Genomic DNA, 21,497 nt, shown 5'->3' with positions numbered 1-21,497 from the left:
GACATGATGTGAGCATAATGTTGCTGATCTCACTAGGCTGGGTTATAAAAATTTTTTATTATAGTTTATTGGTGTTTCTGGTTAAATATTAACCATATTACAGACCTCCCCAGCAGAATCTGTACAGTAACAGTATTTCAATGGGGTGCTCTGCGTTTACTGTATACACAATGAACCAAATTGTTAGCAGTAAAAATTTAGAAGGGATTTTAAAGCTCAGACCCCAACTATTATACTTTGCTGAAGCTGGGGAATAGAATACTGCAAAATGTAATGTAGAACCTGCAACAGAATGGTCAATAAGGTAACCCCCTGCCCTTGCACATGTGTTAGGAGACATAGGAAACGTCCAACTTTCTTCAATAAAAACAAACTCCCAGGATCTCTGTTATCTGACTGACCACCTCTACCAGAAGTTTTCAGACTTGTTTTGTCTGTACCATAGGTGTGCGCAGCCTATTGCATTAGGGTGCGCACCCCAAAGCTCAAACACACATTCACTGCAGCCTCGGCTGCATGGGACAGTAAATAAATGGGAAATGCTCTGTGTTGAGCGGCTTCCTCTGCACTCACAAACTGAAGCATAGTAAACAGTTTACTATGCTTCAGTTATGAATGAACACAGTGAGTGAGTATATTCACGGTGGTCATTTATAAAAGGAAGGTGCTGGTAAATTACATATTTACTACTAGCCCCTTCCCCCACTCCCCAACATGAAACATCCTCTGAAACTGCTGGACGGAGAGGAGGGAAGCCAGCAGCACTGTGGGGAGGGGGGGGGGGCAACATGGGGGAGGCAGTGGGAATAGGCACTGCACTTAGTGATTAGGGTGTGCCCAGGCATACCTGGCACAACCTCTGTGCACGCCTATGGTTCTAAACTATTAACTGAACCTGGATACTCAGGCTGATAGAATGTTTGGTACAGAGTCTGTACCAAACATTCTATCAGCCTGAGTATCCAGGTTCAGATAATAGTTTAGAACACTTCTGCTCCTTGCAATATATACTCTTGCTCCACTTTAACGAATGGTCTTGGTAATACGTAACTCTGAGATTTAGGATATGTGCTTTGACCGATTTGTTCATCTTTGTATTGTACTACCGTTTTCTACCGTTTTCTTCAAAATAAAGAATTTATTTTTTTAAAAAAGTGTAGAATTACCAGCATACACTATATTACCAAAAGTGTTGGGATGCCTGCCTTTACACACACACATGAAGTTTAATGGCATCCCAGTCTTGGTCCATAGGGTTTAATATGGAGTTGGCCCACCCTATAACAGCTTTAACTCTTCTAGGAAGGTTGTCCACAAGGTTTAGGAGTGTGTCTATGGGAATGTTTGACTATTCTTCCAGAAGCGCATTTGTGAGGTCAGGCACTGATGTTGGACGAGAAGGCCTGGCTCGAAGTCTCCACTCTAATTCATCCCAAAGATGTTCTATCAGGTTGAGGTCAGGACTCTGTGCAGGCCAGTCAAGTTCCTCCACCCGAAACGCACTCTTCTTTACAAGTTCCCTTTTATGTAACCCCAAATGTAGCTGGTAATGGAGGATCATGTTACATTTATGTTTGCTAATATAAATTCTCCAGCTACTGTGGAATGGCAGTTGGAAGGGTACACATACATGTCAGATGTTGGCAGTTTGACTGTGGCCATAATTTACACGTAGCCAGTTATTTACCATCCTGTCTACCCCGCTGCATTGTAACGCAGTCCTTTCCATACTCGCCTTCCTTTCTGATTTTGAACTAGAGGAATTGGTGGATGTTTTCAGTGTTTGAAACCTGTGAATTACTCTTTCTTTTTTGCTTTGTTTCTATTTCAGTTTCGCAGTCAACATGGCTTGTGGCCAGTATGACGGCACAGACATTGCCTTCCATTTTAATCCCCGCTTCGAAGGGAGGGACCATGTCGTTTGTAACTCCTTCCAGGGCGGTTCCTGGGGGGGCGAGGAGAGAAGGAATGATAACATCCCTTTCCGCAAAGGGCATCATTTTGAGATGGCCATTTTGGTCAACCCTGGAAGCTTCCAGGTAAGAAAATCCGTATAACCTTCCTCTACTGTATGAAGGCAATGTGTACCTAAAGTCCAACTACAAGCTTTTTTAAAAATATTTTGGATGGATTTGAAAAGGGCTTCTGTGACTTTCAAAATGCTATCTTTGTTATGTTTTTGGGACAGGAAGTGAGGATAAATACTAATAAAAAAAAAAACTTTTTCCAATATAGAATTTTTTTTTTCCTCCTTTGGCCCTTCTGGAGGATTTTGTCTCACCTTCAGTTCCAAATATCCAAATAGGCTTGTAGTTCACTTTATAAAGCTGTAAAGGCTGTTCACTTACCTTAAAAAAGTCAAACCTGTGTTCTCTCTGAATACCCATTCACATATTTAAAAAAAAAAAAGTTTAAAAGCCAGGAATTGATGCTTGTGGGCGGAGTCTGCAGGTGGGGACTACTCTGTGGACACGCTCACTAGAGCCCAGGGCCAGGCCGGGCCGTGGTCATGCGAAGATCAACAATAAAATTGAGCTGTCCATCTTGCACTGTAACACATTCAATTTGAGGCCCTTTGTTGCAAGATACTCTTCTCCTGTGACACTGTACACCTTGTCTTCCAAATGCAGTATTTTAAGAGGGACACCGCTGAGCCCGTGTCCCACTCCACCAGTCCACTCTGCTACCTCACTCCCAGTGACAGAATGGGGTCCTGCTATGCACTAAGCGTGGACCTCATGCATGCAATTAATTAGCACCAATCCCCTCACTGCCGGAGGACCTGCAACCCATGCCTAGTACCACTCCTCGCTGTCTGGTTGCTGTAGATTTCCACCCGTCTATGGTTGCCTGTAGCAACTACACACTTCCCGCCAGCTCCTTCGCTGAGTTAACCCTTTGTGGTGGCCTTCTATTCCTTTCTCTTCACCCCGTGTACTTACAGGCCCCATAGCTGTGCACATGGGGTGTGTCAGATGTGCCTGGGGATACCCTAATCGCCCTGTGCTCATTAGCATTATCACTCTGTGTGCCAATGGGGAGATGAGAAAGATCTCTCTCTGACCAGCTCTGCCATAAGAGAAGGATGGACAGACAGACAGACAGACAGACAGACAGACATTCCAGTAGTGAGGGCATTGGTGCTAATTCATTTCATGCATGAGGTCCACGCTTAGTGCACAGCAGGACTGTGTGTGTGTGTGTGTATACATATAATACATATATATTTTTATATATATATATATATATATATATATCTCTAACACACACACATGTTTGATCTTTGGGGTGCACACCTATGACAGGCCCTGTTCTTTTGATCCACCATGGACCCTCATGCACCCCTTTGCAATAACTTCAGGCTGGGCATGAAACAGTTGATATCATTTACTGAAGATTCAGCAACACGGTTCAACCGCACACATGAAACCGAGCCCCGCACTATCTAATGCAGGCTGCCCAGATCATACCTTCCAGAGATGCAAGTCTATTTCTGATTCCTGGGAGAATCTTAGCAGGGTGACCCAGAAGGGAGGCCACGTGCTCCAGCAGGACTACATGCTGCAGCAGTCCTTCCTCTGAAATTCCATGTGGAAGGGAGAGAGAGAGCAAGGAGCCCTCCTCTGGTAATTATGTGGCTTATAAGAGAGGGAAGGAACCATGAAAACCCGGGAAAGCTCTGAGACAGTTAACCCCTTCCCATCCTGGGCATCCTGGACTTTCTGCATAGCTACACAGTGCAATTAATACAACAGCAGAAATGCATTCACTGGTACCCCATAAGCACCTGCTTACATGCTAGCACATGATTGGCTGATAGAATCTCAAACAGCTTTACCTTGCTAAACGAAAACCCCCCAATCCCTTGGTAGAACCCAAAGGTTCAAATAACTCCGTATAAATATAAATCAGTGCAAGGTAATACTTTTAAAAACAGACAGTTTTGCATATGCACTTTGAACCATATAAAAATCTATTGGGGGTTTTGGATAAGGAAGGTCTGTTGTAGGTAGAGGTCCTCACTGACACAAAGAATGTTGCCTTTATTTTTTTGCTATGTGGCTCACACTGTCACCATTCAATCCAATTACCCATTTACCTCCTCTGTTACTTTCCAGAGTCCCAAAATCCAGGGCTCTCTAATATACAGAGCATGACTTATTCTAGGTATTAGGGCTTGGCTCCGTCCCCTTCTGTCTCACCCCTGTTTGCAAACTGGCACATCAGTATTATGAGCAGCTTCAGTGCCCAATCATGGGGTGTGGGAATGCGGCAGAACCAACCAGAATCTTCCTAGTTAGTATTAGCATATTAGAGGGACCTGGGTTTTATGGCTCCCAGGGATTTCTGGACAATAACTTCAGAGATATGGAGGCACTGCAGGGTACCTGCACTAACAATGTGACGTCACTTTACACTGCACACTTTAAAGAACTGCTTTCTAACTTTATCAGTAAGGCTACACATAGACATAAGGTAGAGGTAGAGGGAATGGGCAATTTTAAGGTTGCACCTTTGAAACCAAAGATAATTTTTAAGACAAGAGCTGGAATAGGCCATATTCCATCAGGCAAAAAAATATTTTCACATGTCTGTTTTTCTATCTTAGGACAATCGTACACAGTATGTATGTAATTTCCAATAGCTGACAGGGCTCCTTTTGTATATTTATTTATTACATGATATTTTCAAATGGTTGTCTTTTTGAAACTCTATCTCCCCCCCCCCCTTTTTTTTTGTTACTTTAAAGAATGCTCAAGTGTCTGGTGGCCACTGACTTGTAGGATTTAGTGAATAGCAATTCCCCAAAAAAGTAGGAACAATTAGGACAGGACAATAAACCTCACACATACCATAAGTCATACAATGGCTGACCATGTTCTGAACTTGATCATAATTATCAGGCTGGTATACAATTTCCAAAGGCAAGTCACTCTTTCATGGTAATTGTCTCTTTTTTTGTATGTGTGTGTGTAGGTTAATGTGAACGGAGCTCCATTCTTTGAATACCGCCACAGGATACCTATGGAACGGGTAGAATGTGTACACGTGGCTGGAGATGTCACTATCCAGTCCATCACCACCGTTGGAGGAGGGGTAAGTAGTGATACTTGGAGGATACTATGAAACGGGTAGAAGAATGGGCATAATAGAAGATGACAAAGGATAATGTATCATGGTCCCTAAAGTAGGCCTTCACTAAAATGTTTTATTCTATTAGTGAGATCTGCACGACTCCTTCATATGTGCGTATGTGTTTAAAATGTTACTTTTTGTTAAAGAGAAACTTAACTGCATCCGAACACCACAAACCAAAAACCCAATATAATTTTTGGTATTCAAAGCAAACCCCTTCATCCATATCTCCATGCTTTTATCTATTTTTGAGAAATCAGTTTGACCCCAGCATTTCTAGCCACAGCCATCTTGAGTAAGGGCAGATGATTTGTGTAGCATGTACTTCCTGGAATTCATCTGCCCTTATCCCAGGCCAAGGGATGTTTGGCTGAGAAAACCCCTCCTCAAAAAGTGCCCATGAAGTCTCCACCAGATACCAGGAAGCAGCTGAAGAAATGTAAAAACCAAAAATGTTTAAAACCAGTAAATATACTGTATCCTCGTATCTGTTTACTAAGGCTAGCAATAAAAAGGACAAAGAAAAAGTTCATTTTGATTGAGGGAGGTTAGTTCCACTTTAAGTTGTTGGCAGTGTAGAGCCATGCTCTACCCACTGCATGCTGCTGATTTCACCCTGGCATATATAACCTTGCTGATCAATTGTGAGTTCTGCTACTGCTGGTCATAAGATGACTAGGAACAGATCATGCTTTTTTTTCTCAAAATACAATGACCTCTTTTATGTAGACATAGTTCACAAAAAAGGAACAAACAGGTGATTCAGTGAGTAAATAGATGACCATTACTCATGATGACTGAAGGAGGGAGGAAATGAATGTGCAGCCAATGTTCTTATCTATGGAGGGCATGGGTGGAAGTGAAGTCAAATGCTGATGATTCATAATTGGATACGGAAGGAACATGCTGGAGATTGACGCTAGTAATAATGGAGCAAGCCAATAATGGAAGACAGGACAGTAGTCTTGGCTGAAAAGTTGCTAAGTGCTTCTGTAATACCAAATTTCAATCACTGTGTTGTATTGGATGTAGATGTTTTGATTGGGAGATATTTAATATCTTGCTTTTTCAACCTACTGGAGCTTATGTTGGTTCGGAGGTCTCGCTGCACTCTTACACCCATGACACTTCTCAGAGCCATCTCTATTAAATGGGAGGTATATTACATAGTTACATAGTAGGCGAGGTTGAATTAAGACAATAGTCCATCCAGTTCAACTTCTGTAGGTGTGTGTGGCCGTAATCATCTCACATACCCCTGAATGTTCTGATCCTCGAGATGTACGTCTAAGAGTCTTTTGAAAGCCACCATACTTCCCGCAGAAACCACCTCTTGTGGTAGAGAATTCCACAATCTTGTAGCTCTAACAGTAAAGAACCCCCCACGTTGCCAGAGGTTAAAACGCTTCTCCTCTAATCGCATTGTATGCCCTCGAGTCCTCATGCAATCCCTTTGACTGAATAGCTTTTTTTCTATGCCGAGATCACCATTGAGATATTTATAAATTGCTATCATGTCCCCTCTCAGGCGTCTCTTCTTGAGGGAGAATAAATCAAGCGATTGCAGACGCTCTTCATAATTAAGGTCCTCCAATCCCCTAATTAGTTTAGTTGCCCTTCTCTGGATTCTCTCCAGCTCCAACACATCCCTCCTGAGGACTGGCGACCAGAACTGGACAGAATACTCCAGATGTGGTCGGACCAGAGTTTTATAAAGTGGAAGGATTATAGTCTTATCTCTGGAATACATCCCTTTTTTTATGCATGCTAATATTCTGCTGGCTTTGGCAGCTACCGCTTGACATTGCATGCTATTGCCTAGTCTATCATCTACCAAGACTCCCAGATCTTTCTCCATTTTTGATTCCCCCAAGGGTTCCCCCCCTAACGTGTATTGTGCTTTTATGTTTTTAGTCCCCAATTGCAAAACCTTACACTTCTCCACATTAAACCTCATTTGCCATGTCGTTGCCCACTCTGTAATTTTGTCCAGGTCATTCTGTAGGATATCTGCTTCATGCTGTGCAGTTATTGCCCTGCCCAATTTTGTGTCATCTGCAAAAACTGATATAGAACTACTGATCCCGTCCTCAATGCTGTTTATGAATAAGTTGAACAAGGTTGGTCCCAGGACTGAGCCTTGGGGGACCCCGCTTACTACCTCAGACCAGTCTGAGTATGCGCTGTTTATTATAGAAGTATAGAAGTTCCTGATTTCCTATCGCAAATATTAGGAAGGGTGGCCACATCCGGCTTTATGGGCCCATGAGCAATTACTGCAACCACTCTTATGGTAGATCTGACTTTGTAGCTGCAGAATCATGTTTAAAGCGAGTGTGTAATCTGAAGCTTGTTAATCATTAAAAGGGAAAACCGGTGGAGGGTGAAATGCAACAGGCAAAATTTAAGTATTGAACACGTCACCATTTTTCTAGGTAAATCTATTTCTAAAAGTGCTATTGACATGATATTTTCGCCACATGTTGGTTAACAACCCATGCGATCCATATATACAAAGAAACCAAAACAAATGAGTTCAGAAATTAAGTTAATGTGTAATAAAATGGAATGACACAAAGACAAAGTATTACACACGCTAACTGAAATTCATTGAATACTTTGTACAAAATCCTGCGTTGGTAATGACCACTTCAAGACCCCTCCTGTATGGCGAAACCAGTCACATGCATTGCTCACATGTGATTTTGGCCCATTCTGCCACACAAAAATTCTTAATTCTGAAGGTTCTGTGGGCCTCTTCTATGAACTCTGATCTTTAGTTCTTTCCATATATTTTCTATTGGATTAAAGTCAAGTGATTGGCTGGGCCCTTTTAGTTTCTTTCTTTCAAACCAATTGAGATTTCCTTTGGCTTTGTGTTTGGGATCGTTGTCTTAAGCTGGATACACACTATCCAACTTTTGTGGTTAGATTTCCTTCAGATTTACCTTTTCTTTGTAGTGCAAGTGCCTGCCAGATTGCATACAAATTGAAAGTGTTTAGGTTTGACCTCATATTATATGGTTTTGGTAAGTTTAAAGGAAAATTTCTTCAGAAAATCTTATAGTGTGTATGGCCCATTACTAAAATGTCCACCCTCGTTTCATCTTCATCATTCTGGTAGATGGCAGCAGATTTATATCAAGAATGTCCTGGTACATTTTTCTATTCATCCTTCCTTCAACAGCCCCACACCATGATGATCCCACCTCCAAACTTCACTGTTGGTAGGTGTTGACCTCCAAACATGGTGTGTATTATGGCATGTGAAGAGTTATATTTTTGTCTCATCTGACCAGACTACATTCTCCCAGTATTTTGCAGCCTTGTCTAAATGTTGTGCAGCAAACTTTAAACGTGCTTCAACATGCTTTTTCTTTAGCAATGGAGTCTTGCATGGTGAGGGTGCATACAGGCCATGGCAGTTGAGTGCATTACTTATTGTTTTCTTTAGAACAATTGTACCTGCTAATTTAGGTCTTTCTGAAGCTTTCCACAAGTGGTCCTGGGCTCTTGGACAGCTCTTCTGATAAATCTTTTCACTCCTCTGTCCGAAATATTGCGAGGAGCACCTGGTCGTGGCTGGTTTATGATGAAATTATTTGCTTTCCACTTCCGGATTATGGCCCCAACAGTGCTCACTAGGACATCCAGAAGTTTAGAAATCTTTCTGCATATAATGCCATCAGTATATTTTGCAGCAATAAAGTTGCCAAGGTCTTGGGTAAAAGCAATGAGCTCTCTTCTTATCATGAGATGGTCCTTGTGTGACACCTTGGTAATGAGACACCTTTTTATAGGCCATCGGTTGAGATTGAATCAGCTGATATTACTTTGCACTGACAAAGGGCAGAATTGCTTTCTAATTACTGATAGATTTCAGCTGGTGTCTTTAATTTCCATGCCTTTTGGCACCTCCCTTTCTTCATGTTTTCAATATGTTTTCCCTGTGTCATTCCATTTTATTACACATAACTTAATTTCTAAACGTATTTGTTTTGGTTTCTTTGTATTTATGGATTGCATGGGTTTTTACAGATGGTGAAAATTTCATGTCAATAGCACCTTTTAGAAATAAATTTACCTAGAAAAATAGTGACATGTTCAATACTTATTTTACCCGATGTATGCTGATAAGGAGAAAATATGACTAGTGGAGGAATATAATGATTAGGGATTGGAGTCCAGCTGGGAGGTGGACTACCAAGAAAAAAAATAAATGTGGGCCTCTGAATATCCCCATGGACCCTTTTTTTAATAGCTGAAAACTATGCACATGCCTAGGAAATATGTCATCCCTGACTGGCAAATTAAGATGGTCGAAAAATGCTCAGGTTCAGTCGGAACAGAGCGACGATGGAGATCATGGCACTCAAAGTGCTATGGGAGGAGCTCTGAGAGGTAAGTCTATCATAATGTGCAAATATTCAATGCATACTTGCATATGCTGACATAAACCCTGGGCACTGGTCCATGTTAAGCACAACTGGAGATAGACGTAAATTATCTTTTGAGATGTACATGTGAAAGAAATCTGCTTAATGGACAAAATCTTATCAAAGCCTGCTAATGTATTAGAAAGCCTTCTTATATGATTATGTTGTGCTTGCCTCACAAGGCGCCGCTATTTTCTCTTGTCCCCTCTTCCCAGAGCCCATGATTCTGTAAGCAGCATCACACATTCTGACACACCCGGGCTAAAGAGGGGAATTGTTTTGTGACAACATACATACATGCAGCAACTAGAGAAATGGAAAAGGCAACAACCACTCAAACAAATATATAAAACAGTGGCAAATATGGTATACAGTTGGTAAACAAATAATTATACGTACAGTAGCAAATAGGATATAGCGGTGATAATGATCCAATGGTCCAGAGGATGACCCCTAAGCCCTATACTGGAGATGGTTCTGCCGAAATAACAGTCTGTATTAAACCCAGTCCCTGAGGGCTAGCATATTGGGGCCCAGATCAAGATAAGTTTCTCCTAACCTAGGTTTAGGCAACTGCACTGTATCCCAAGCAAAAAATACTGTTCCTCTTTAATAGGATGCAGTAGGGTTTGGCCAGCAGCCTCTCACCAACTCCTGAAGTGAAATTTGTTCTCCCCCTTCTTTTTTTTTTTTTCTTTTGTCAGGTCAGCAAACTCAGTTGGCGTTCTCCCCCAACAATCCGGCAGCAGCACTCGTCCGAGACAGTGGCATGCTCATGTACCAAGAGGTGTCTGCTACTCCACCTCTTTGTGTCCCTGATACGGTGGAAAAATGTCTTGCTAACAAACTGCAGGACAGTCAGTCTCACCCAAAGTCCCCACCACATCTACCTCAAGCCCAGGAACAGACCTTCTCTTTCCTCTCCACAGAGCTCTGATAATGCTAGGATATGTAGTCCCTCTTCTAATCTAAAACACTGGCTCGGTCTGTCTGGGGACTCAATTTCCCACAGGTCATAGTTGCACCAGCAGGCTCGGTTCTTCCCACAATCAACAGCAGCTCAATTTCCTTTTCCTCTCTGTAATCTCAGGTGGTGGATGGGACTTTCCTCCAGCTCTCTATGTGGCTTGATACAGTCCTGCAGCTTTTCAGTGCGCTGTTTCTCGTTTCTCTCTGACCCCAGCTGCTCCTGTCCTTAACAGCTTGAGAGGAGAAGAGGAAGTGCAGGGCAGTATCTGTGATAGCAGCACAGTCCCTGCTGGCAGACAGAGTAGCACTGTGGACCAGGGGCTACAAACAGGGCCAATAAAAGAGGGGTGGGGGGGGCGGGAGGAACAGGTGCCCTGGGTGCAGTGTGGCAGGAGGCAGCGTGCCCCATGTTGCTGCTACAGCCTGCCACAAAACATAGCTGAGGATATGCCCCACTGATTGCTGAGCAGTTTTTTTGTTTTGGTGCACCTGAAACATATTTAGCGATTTTTAAAACTGAAAGTTCAATTGGGTTTTAAATAGAAGAGGGAGTAAAATTAGAATTGCATGTAGAAACAAAAACAAATACATGATGGCGTTGGTTCTCTAGGAGAGTAAAAAAAGTTGGTAACAGTTAATTCTAACATCCACATTACAATGTTCTGTAAATCTGTTTAGGAATTCCATTTTAAGTGCAGAAACATCAAATGATCTTGCATATGCTTAATTTTTAAAAATGTTTTTTTTGTTTTTGTTTTTTAGGCTCTTATGGGTGGTCCTGCTTACCCACCACAAGGAGGGGTAAGTATCATACATACCTAAATCCTACAGATGCAAGTTGTAACTAGGATCAACATAATAATTCATGTCCCTTTCTTTCCTTATTCAAGGCGATGACACTGCCAGCTTACCCATCTATGAGCCTACCTGTGAGTATTTCCTCTATTGTTTCTTCATGTACCTAGTAATATATTTTACTTGCCATTCTACTACACCAAAAATAACTGACGGAGCCTGCTTTCTAACATGTAGGCTTTTTTTATTATGATTTTATTTTTTTTGCATTATTAAACCCCACTGTAAGAGTTTTTCTTGGGGAGAGTTTTTGCACTTTATCTTACCTGGTCCTCGACTCCCCCTCGTTCCAGCAGTGAAATGTTCCTCAGCGTTATCACATATAATGTAGGGCTATTGACCCTGCATTGTTTTGATGATGTAAGGATCTTAGACCACTGAAGCATGGAGGAGCAGAGGTTTGGATAAGTAGATTTTATTTTCTATGTCTTCTAGCCCTAAACAAGTAGTTAAACTTTTGCACTGTAAGTGCAATACCACTGCAAGGGATAATTCTCACATTCCCCAGAGTTGGGCTTTAATTGCATTTTTTAAGTTTTCACTGTTTTGAGTCTGAGGCCATGATGAAGGGGGACCCTCAGAACCCCAAAAGCATATTGGTTTGTCACATATTTTAGTATTAAATAAATGCAAAGTAACTCCTTAAGCCTGATACACACAGGTAGTTTTTTTTTTTCATTAAACCCAGCTGAAAAAAAAAAAAAAAAAGAACTCAGGAGCTTGTTGTACTAACTATGCGATCTCCCGGCTGAGCTATTGTGTTCTGACAGGGAGACTCCCCACCCCTCCACCCCCAGCCCGGCAGAACACACTGGTCAACGTTTGCAGCCATTGGCTGCAAGAGCTGATCGGATGCCTGTTGGCTGCTGGTTTTCCAGCATAAAGGAAAAGCAGCCAGCGCTAAATAAAACCAATGTTGAAGCTGCTAGCAATATAAGTGCAATACAAAAACACCCAAAAAAATATGATGTAACAAATTGCAGTGCTTTAAATCTAATAAACTGTGAATGTGCAAACATAAATTGAAAACAAACATAAAGTTCATAAAAAAAAATTCCCACAAAACTTAAGTGAAATAAATGTTCCTCCTGTGTAGCACCAAAACTGTGCCAGTAGCATTAGCTGTAGAAAGCTGTAAAACGAGTTTTGCAGTAATGGTTTCCAGCGTTTTTTTTCTTTTTTTAGCTGTAGCGTTTTTAGCAAACGTGTACTCCCACAAAAGCTTATGGCTCAAAAACTCTGATAAGCGGCCCACCATGGAGCACATGCCATGCTTTTTTGGGATAGTTTTTATTTTATCCATTGCTGGCAGACCATTCTATATAAGTTGCCTTAATGGAACACACTTTACCGCACTGCAGTAGGTCGAAAAAAGTGTGTAGGGGCTGCTTGCCATAGATAGATCGGAAGTGCTGAACTGGCTGAATTTCAGTCCATGTATGGCTCTTTCTGCTTGACAGAAGGTGATCATAAAAATTGCCATACCTAAACATCAGTTTTAACTTCTCCATCTTAGTAAATGGAGCCTTGTGAGTATTCAGACTATTGCTTTTTAAAGAAAGATGCATGTTCTTATTGAAACCTCATCGCAAAGAGCTACAGGTTTAGGAAAAGTGCAATAAGCAAGGGTACTCTATGGGGATGGTTTAGATGTTATCCTTTAACTGATTTCACTACAGTATTCTTGGGTAGGTTACTTTACTTTGCATGGATTCCCTTGCCTTCCATAATATCTTCATGGATCTCCACAAACTTGCAGCCACTGGCATCTGGAGGCACACATGAACATTCTGGTCCGAGAAGGGAAGAAGGAGAGCTGACCGATACTGACAGCGCCATTTGTTATAAGGGGGAAAAGTAGCAATTAGGGCAGGTTTCCTGTCCAGCAAATCAAATGTCTCCCCCCCCCCCCCCCCCCCAGAAGCTGGCAGTTATAATCAGGGTTCATTGTCCTACGTACCATTGTCCTACTGGTAACAGTCAGGATGGGTGACTCATTTTATAACTACTAGTAGCTGTAATTAAATGTTAAATATGTGGGCAACAAACTGACCATAACTTGTCCATCCAATGTATATGTCTACATGAATACATCCTATCACGCTGTTCTTGTTTAAGATCTTTGGTTCTGTACATGGCTAATTGGATTAACCCCCACCCCACCAAACCTTTCACAGGTTCAACAATCTTTGTTGTCCTTATGCCAACTGGAAAGACTTGATGCTATGCTTTCAAACCTACGTACTACCCTGAGATTTTTTATCAGATGGAGATCATTTCTGGAATATACATTTTCAGGAGAGACCCTGGCAGATATTATACGCCCTTTTAGATTCACTGAATGGTATTCTACTAGAGACATGGCCAATTCTCTTGGCAATATGAGGGGTGCAACCCAAATAGGCTCAGGCTGAATCTTGAATTTCGAATTCTGTTTTTTTTTTTCTTTTTTTTTTTCTCTCTCTCTTTTTTTTTTTCCTCTCTGTCTTTTCCCACTTCCCTACTTTGTTCCTTTTTTTTTTCTTTAAACTACTATACAATGCCTTGGAGTGGTCGCCTCTGGTATTTGGCTGCATTAATACTGTTGCTTTATATTTTTCTATTCTGTTGTTTGGATTTTGTATGTTAAAAAAATATCAATAAATATTTATAAAAAAAACAAAAAAAAAAAAAAGATCTTTGGTTCTAACCTACATGTTTCTCCCTATTCTGACAGGTAATGGGAGCACCCATGTATAATCCGGTTAGTGCACAACTATATATGTGTATGTCTTTCCTCCTTTCTGAGTCTATCCGGGTGAAGATGGTTAGAAGGAGTTGGGGTTCCAACATCTCTTGAACTAATCTGAAGTTTAATGCAACATTTTATGTAAAATCTGCATGCTCAGTCCCTTAAAGTGATCCTAAACACACACTTTTTAATTTACATTGACCTTTCTATTTCTTTATACGGATGATGGCACTGTAATTATTTTCTAAAAAAAAAAATCTAAGTAGCTTTTTACTAATCAATATACAGCTGTCACATGACCCAGATCTTTCCCACATAAATGTTTGGTGCAAAGCACCAGTTCCTTGCGCTCTGAGTAGTGTAGTCTTTTTGTCAACCTCTGCTATGATCTTGTGGCTGTTTTTAGAGCTATCAACACAGCAACCCAGGAAAACGCTTCGGCCTTGCTGCCCCTTGAACGACCAGGGTAGTCTGGAATCACTGAAAACAACAAGCAAACACAGGGGCGCACCGGCCTAGTGCATTATCCTTTAGAAGGTTTATTAAAGAAAATTTAAAATACTCACAAACGAGTTTTTGATAAAAGCATATCACACAAGGAACGCAGTCCTCAGCATAGAGATCCAAGGGTGAGCCGTCCCCGGAAGTCGTGAAGGCTTACGCGTTTCGAGGCTTAGGAGGCTCTGAGGAAGAGGCTAAGCCTCGAAACGCGTAAGCCTTCACAACTTCAGGGGACGGCTCACCCTTGGATCTCTATGCTGAGGACTGCGTTCCTTGTGTGATATGCTTTTATCAAGAACTCGTTTGTGAGTATTTTAAAGTTTTAAAATAGTTTTCAAGTATTTTAAAGACGTTGCATAGCGTAACTCCGCATATAAAGAGGTTTATTGAATAAAAGAAATAACCATCACATATCCTCCAAATTTAAGTGTATAATCCATGGGTACCTACAGGATAGCTTCCCAATCGCTTCCAGCACCGACATAGTGACGTCACAACAGGTTCCGACCTACCCGTTTCATCATACCTGCCGTCATCTGGGGCACCTTAAACCCATTGTTGATCCAGAGGAAGGAAAAAAGACTTATTGAAGGGGGAAAAAAAGACTTTTATAAAATGTTGTTCTACCAAGGAAAAATCCTTTTATATTCCTCAAGGCAATCAGATGCTATTTGGATCAACAATCTACATTTTTTTTTATATGATCTAGCCATTGATATTCTGTGCATTTAGAAACACATCCATCCTTTTTTGAAGCACTTTAGCTCCTCTTTCAATATGTGGAGGTTGAACCTCCTTTCCACCAGAGTCCCCCCTTGTCATTAGCAATGACCTTAAAGTAAAACGCTTTGCAATTTTCTATAAGGTCGGTTTATATACAAACACATGGCGATCCTATCAGTTCACCATCTAATGCAGCCTTTGGGGCGACAAATCTACCACTGCTCAAGGAACCCCTATCAGCCCTGGTGTAGAGAGCTTAATGTAATGTGTCTGTCTGTCTAACAAACGTATTCAAAAAAGAGGTTGAAAGAGTAATAATAATGTGCAGAGTGCCCTACCCAATAGCAACGGATTGGAAATCATCCCAAAAAACGTAATTGATATACTGTACGTTACTAAACTGTGCACACCATCATGCTCCCATATACATGGCCTGTTTTTGTACTATTACACTCATGAAACTTTCCTTATCTTCCACAGCCAGTTCCTTATTATGCAAACATACCTGGAGGAGTGTCACCCAAAAGGACCTTTGTAGTGAAAGGCTTTATACCCCAAGGAGGGCAGAAGTAAGTAAAACACAACTGTACACCAGGGAATATGGTATCCCAATAGTTTGGGTGTCCTTTTCCTCTGTATAATGATACTGAAATGTAAGCAAGGTTGACAGTTATCTGGGTCACCGCTACGATTCGACAATATATTTATTTTGTATATTGCAAGTATTCTATTTTATCAGAATTGGCAATTATTTGGGATATGTGGCATTGTACACTCCCTCAAGCTTCAGATCATGTTATATACAAGGAGATTTCCTTTCTAATTAAAGTTTAGGATCATCCCTTTTTACTTTAAGATCTGCAAATGCAAAACTCAACAAAAAAACATACAGTAGCTTTTTTCTAAAACTTTTCCCTGCGAGAAAAATTTGCAAGCTTATTGTTACATTGGAGTCAAAATATGCACCGAATGTGTAATCGGAGACAACCAATTTTTTCTTGGGTGATGTTCAAGCCTATTTTTCTAATTAAAAGCAGAAAAGGAATGTTAAATCAGAGCACAAAATGTTTCAGGGAAGGAGACTAGTACCCCAAGTTGCACCTCCTAGGCTTTCCATTGGAGTTGCTTTTTACTGTAGATCCAGTGGTATATTAACCATCTTTCTTTTGGCCTCCAACATATTATATATATCAACCAGCTATATCACCCTCTGTCTATATTGTGTAATGAAAGGTACGCTTCAATAAACACGAAAATATTATATGTAAAATTATTTACAGAAAACAGCCTACTTTTTTAATATTTCACCCCTTTCTTTAATTCTGGCAATCATCTCATTCAGCTAGCTTCTTTGTTAATCCCCTTTGCTGCAGCTACCTTAGTTTTATGAATGCCGTAAATTCAAGTCTGTAAGAATACAGGCAATTGTGTGTTTGCAAGATCGTTAAACCGCCCTTTGTAGTTCCCAGATTGCACACCACACAGTTACCAACATTCCCACGAGAGGCTGGTGCCAATTTATAAAGCACTGGTATGACCCAAAAATGTATTGTGATGTCTTTTGGCGAGCAGATAATCGAATCGGCTGTCTGGTATAAATCAGATCCACTGTGATTGTGGCAGTGATAGGTTGGGCAAAAAAACAGATTATGGCCGCTATTCAAGAAAGTAACTATTTTTCCATTTCTCTTAAAAGTTCCAGTGATGTATTACTTTGCACATTCCTTGGTCTCCATGCCCTCTGCTCATTGATATGATTTGTTGATGGTGGGCACCAAGAAATAGTCAAACCCTGAACCCTTATCTGAAATTTACGATATCGAGAATGGCTGTGTGTGTACAATGCCATACAAAACAATTCACATCTGGGAGGATAGCAAGTGTTGCCATGGCTGTTATCTGATCATTATTGTAAAAGATTCAGCGCTGAATAAAATTATCAAGGACCAGCAGCTAACACTAAAAGGGTAATCCAACACCTTCACAGTAATATAGTATAAAATAGTGTAGCGCAGTCCATGTATAAACTCAATTGGTAATAAATAAATTAAAACCAAACAATTAATAAAATGGCATTAAGATGAATAAAGGAGAAAGTTCATATGGTGATGTAAAAGATGATAAGATGATAAAAGAGACACAGTCCACAGTCCCCGCTGAAGAAGTCTACGCCCACATGACGTAACGCGTACGGGGGATTGGTCACACGGTCCGAAGGCTGTCTAACTACCCGGAAATCAGGCACCATCCAGCACGCTGCAGGCTCTGCATTACATGCTCGTTTTTGTGCAATATAATGTAAGTGCAATACTTTTATTTGAGCAATAAATCGTTTAAACCACAACAGAGAGCACTAGATCTGTTCTTTTTCTCCTTATGTTTGAGCACGATCTGGGAAGCTGTATCCTCTGCCATAATCGATTTCTAGGCGGTTTTATGCTGGAGGCTGTGGTCCTGTTTTCCATTTGATTATCATTGGCTGAATATCGTGGTGATTGTTCATGCTGTTTGACCCTCTGGGGTCGAGTTGTGGAGGTGAGAGGCAGATAGTGCCAGGTGATGGGAATTTTATGAGCACAGAAGTCACTCTTGCTGCTATTTTTTTCACCGGATCACCAGTGGACTGTGTCTCTTTTATCATCTTATCATCTTTTACATCACCATATGAACTTTCTCCTTTATTCATCTTAATGCCATTTTATTAATTGTTTGGTTTTAATTTATTTATTACCAATTGAGTTTATACATGGACTGCGCTACACTATTTTATACTATGTTATCTGATCATGGCTGAGATGTCCCATAGGCTTTCATGTGGAAGATAAAGAACTGGGAACAACAAAGGTGTCCTTAGACATACAATGATAATAGCCCAACTAGAATACAATTTTTAGAACCAAAAACCAATCTATGTCTATAGTTTAATCCTGAGCAATCAAGAACCTTAGAAGAGTTAATTAATCCATGACAGGGTTTCTATAAAGGGCATAAATATGTATGCCCAGGTCAATATGAATGTGCATGTTTTTTGAACTTTGGTTCTACAATGGTTGGATCTCACAACATCTCATGTCTGTGGGTACTTTTGGTCACATACCAGCTTCTCTGCAAGTAAGTCTAAAGCCTAGTACATACGGGTCGATAGTCTCGCAACTTCGGCTGGTTCAATAAAAACTATTTGACATTCGACCCGTGTGTATGGCAGCCAACCAGCTCCTGATCAGTGCTTCCAGCCAATGGCTGAGAACGCTGACCAGAGTGTTCTGGCGGGGGGGGGGGGGGGGGGGAAGAACACAATAGAACAGCAGGGGAGATTGCTGTACTAACATCTGATTGTTAGTACAGCAGCTCCAACCTGAGCTGTCAGTTTTTATTTTTCGTTCAACCCAAAAAATTTGTGGTGTGTACTAGGCTTTAGAGGTTTACCTCTTCAAAAGGAGAACATCTTTTTTATAGCATGTTCTGAGTTCATTGCTGTAGTATTTCCTGAATAGAGACATACCAATAATTGCCTAACCAGTTCCTTGATGATAGACTAACCGTCTCCCATGCATTTTTTTTTTCCAGGTTCCACATTAACTTTAAGTCATCTGTAACTAATGACATTGCTCTGCATTTCAATGTCCGTTTGAATGAGGGCGCAGTGGTGAGAAACAGCTTATTGAGAGGAAGCTGGGGAAGTGAAGAAAGGAGCGCTCCATTTAATCCCTTTGTAGCCGGCCAGTATTTTGATGTAAGTATTTCTAAGTTCGTCAGGGAGCACCTCTAGGAAAAATAAAATAAAAATAAGTCCAGCCCAATAAAAATTTCTACTTATTATCTTTGCAGCCAGGGCCGGCCTTAGGTGTTCAGGCGCCCTGTGCGAGCTAATCCTGTGGCGCCCCACCGCGCGCGTGACCAAACCCCCCCCCCCCGCACATTTTCTTGCACTTTTTTGCACTTTATTTGACTTTTTTATGATCACTAATAACTTAGCCCCCCTTACATTAGAGACACCTCACAGAGCCCCCCTTACATCAAATACCCCTTTACATTAGAGATCCCCACAGAGCCCCCCCCTTACATCAAATACCCCCTTACATTAGAGACCCCCCCAGAGCCCCCCCTTACATCAGAGACTCCCCCCACAGAGCCCCCTTACATCAGAGACCCCCCCCACACAGAGCCCCCCTTACATCAGAGACCCCCACACAGAGCTCCCCTTTCATCAGAGACCCCCCCCCACACAGAGCACCCCTTACATCAGAGACCCCCACACTGAACCTCCAGGCCGCAGTTGCCGCTTACCTCCCGCTGTGCGGCCTGATCATCTGCGAGCTGTGATGGCCGCACAGCGCCCCTGTTGCCAATGGCGCCCTGTGCGGCCGCTCAGCTCGCACACCCCAAAGGCCGGCCCTGTTTGCAGCTATATTTTTCCAATACCAACCCCCTATTGCTGTTCTCTTGTTTTAAATCTCTATGGGCTTCATTCAGTAGCAACCCAAACAAAGCCATAGACTTTAGTGTACTAAATTCAGACCAATGAACAACTTATTTTGGTTGGTTGATATGAACTTCTGAAATGAGAAATCCTGCCTACTCAATTGATTTATTTTGTATCTGATCAGGCAGTCATTGTACTACATACACGGAGATTGTACAGTTAGGTTGTATTGTGTGTGTGTGTGTGCTGTGTTTCCCCGAAAATAAGACCGGGTCTTATATCAATTTTGGTTACCAAAAAAACACTAGGGCTTATTTTCAGGGGATGTCTTCTTTGTCCCCTTTCTCCTCTCCCCTCTCCCCCCTCTCTCCCTCTCAGCTTAGGAGTCATTGTTATGACATCTTTAATCCCATAAATAAACCTTAGTCATTGTAAAAATATGTAATTTGTTTTGTAAAAAGATTACATAATGTCCAGTGTGTCTCCTTTTGTAACTTTATTGTGGAAAATACCTTATTTACATCGCTCACGTGATCCGCCGGAGCTCTTCTTCCCCACTCTGAGCACTGCAGAGGGAAGGACCGAGAGCCCGGCTGATGTCAGCCCTGCTCTAAACATTTCAGGAGGGGCTGCTGAAGTCAGCCGAGAGGGAAAAAGAAGATCTCCAGCGGGTCACGTGAGCGCCCAGCGACGCTGTAAATAAGATACAATAAAGTTACAAAAGGAGACACACGGGACATTATATATTGTTTTTAAAAAATGGGTTATATACTTTTACAAGGACTTTACTAGGGCTTATTTTGGGTAGGGCGTATTTTGCAGCCCTCCCCAAAAATCCTGCTAGGTCTTATTTTTGGGGTAGGGCTTATTTTCAGGGAAACACTGTATATAGTCAGCTTTTGGACAGTGGCTTATACAATCAACTTGTACCTCCATTGACACGTATTATGTTCTCTTCTCCCAGATTTCCATCCGTACAGGCAATGGACGCTACAAGATATATGTGAATGGACAGCAATTCTGTGAATACTCCCACCGCTTCCCCAACCTGCAAATGATTGACACACTGGAAATTGGAGGAGATATTGTCTTGTCACTTGTACAGATTTAAAGGATGTACCCATTTTTTGGTGCAATATGCAGCAAAATAAGTCTGTTTGGTAACTTCTAAATTATATATTCTGACTAGGCCAACACACAGGTCAAACCTTATCTGGAGCCAATAAAAATACATTTCTCAAATAAAACTGGGTGTTTTATTTATTTTGCTCGAAATGTAAATGTTAAAGGGGTTGTGACAGACTGATAAAAAAAAAATACTACTGATCTAGTCACTATATTTGAAACTAGTAATCTCGCTCACAGGCAATGTCCATTATTAAGTGTCCTTACAAAGTATTTTTTTTGTGTTCATTTATTATAAAATGTTAAAAAAACGTATGCAAACATTTTATACAGGGTGTGCAATAGAAAATATAGAATACATAATAACAAGAAAATAGTTAATATTTATTAAAATCTATAATGAGATTAGAAGCTGTCAAATGTTGCAGGGAAGGAAAGGGGTAATAAGATTGTAAATTCCTGTGAGAAGACCAATTGTTAATGTTAAAGCAGTCAACTGTAGTTTCAACATAATAGTATTAGTATTATTATTAATAGAAATAATAATATTTGTTAAAATGAATACAAATAAGACAACAAACAGTGGGTAACAATGATA

General features: G+C 41.1%; 1 protein-coding gene across 1 annotated transcript in view; it reads left to right on the top strand.

Annotated features, from left to right (window-relative positions):
• LOC309560165 (galectin-4-like) overlaps positions 1–20,912 on the top strand; it is a 26,176-nt gene extending 5,264 nt beyond the window's left edge. Inside the window, exons 3-10 of the mRNA XM_082263730.1 lie at positions 1,832–2,039; positions 4,978–5,097; positions 11,304–11,342; positions 11,432–11,470; positions 14,113–14,139; positions 15,832–15,920; positions 18,919–19,084; positions 20,739–20,912. Of these exons, the coding sequence (XP_082119856.1) occupies positions 1,832–2,039; positions 4,978–5,097; positions 11,304–11,342; positions 11,432–11,470; positions 14,113–14,139; positions 15,832–15,920; positions 18,919–19,084; positions 20,739–20,885 (835 nt within the window). The 3' untranslated portion in view covers positions 20,886–20,912. The remainder of the gene's footprint in view (positions 1–1,831; positions 2,040–4,977; positions 5,098–11,303; positions 11,343–11,431; positions 11,471–14,112; positions 14,140–15,831; positions 15,921–18,918; positions 19,085–20,738) is intronic.
• Positions 20,913–21,497: the final 585 nt, after the last annotated feature.

This window comes from Pelophylax lessonae (genome assembly GCF_965119305.1).
Source record: "Pelophylax lessonae genome assembly, chromosome: 7".
Classification (NCBI taxonomy): Eukaryota; Metazoa; Chordata; class Amphibia; order Anura; family Ranidae; genus Pelophylax; species Pelophylax lessonae.
This window is presented reverse-complemented; position numbering and strand designations above follow the sequence as displayed.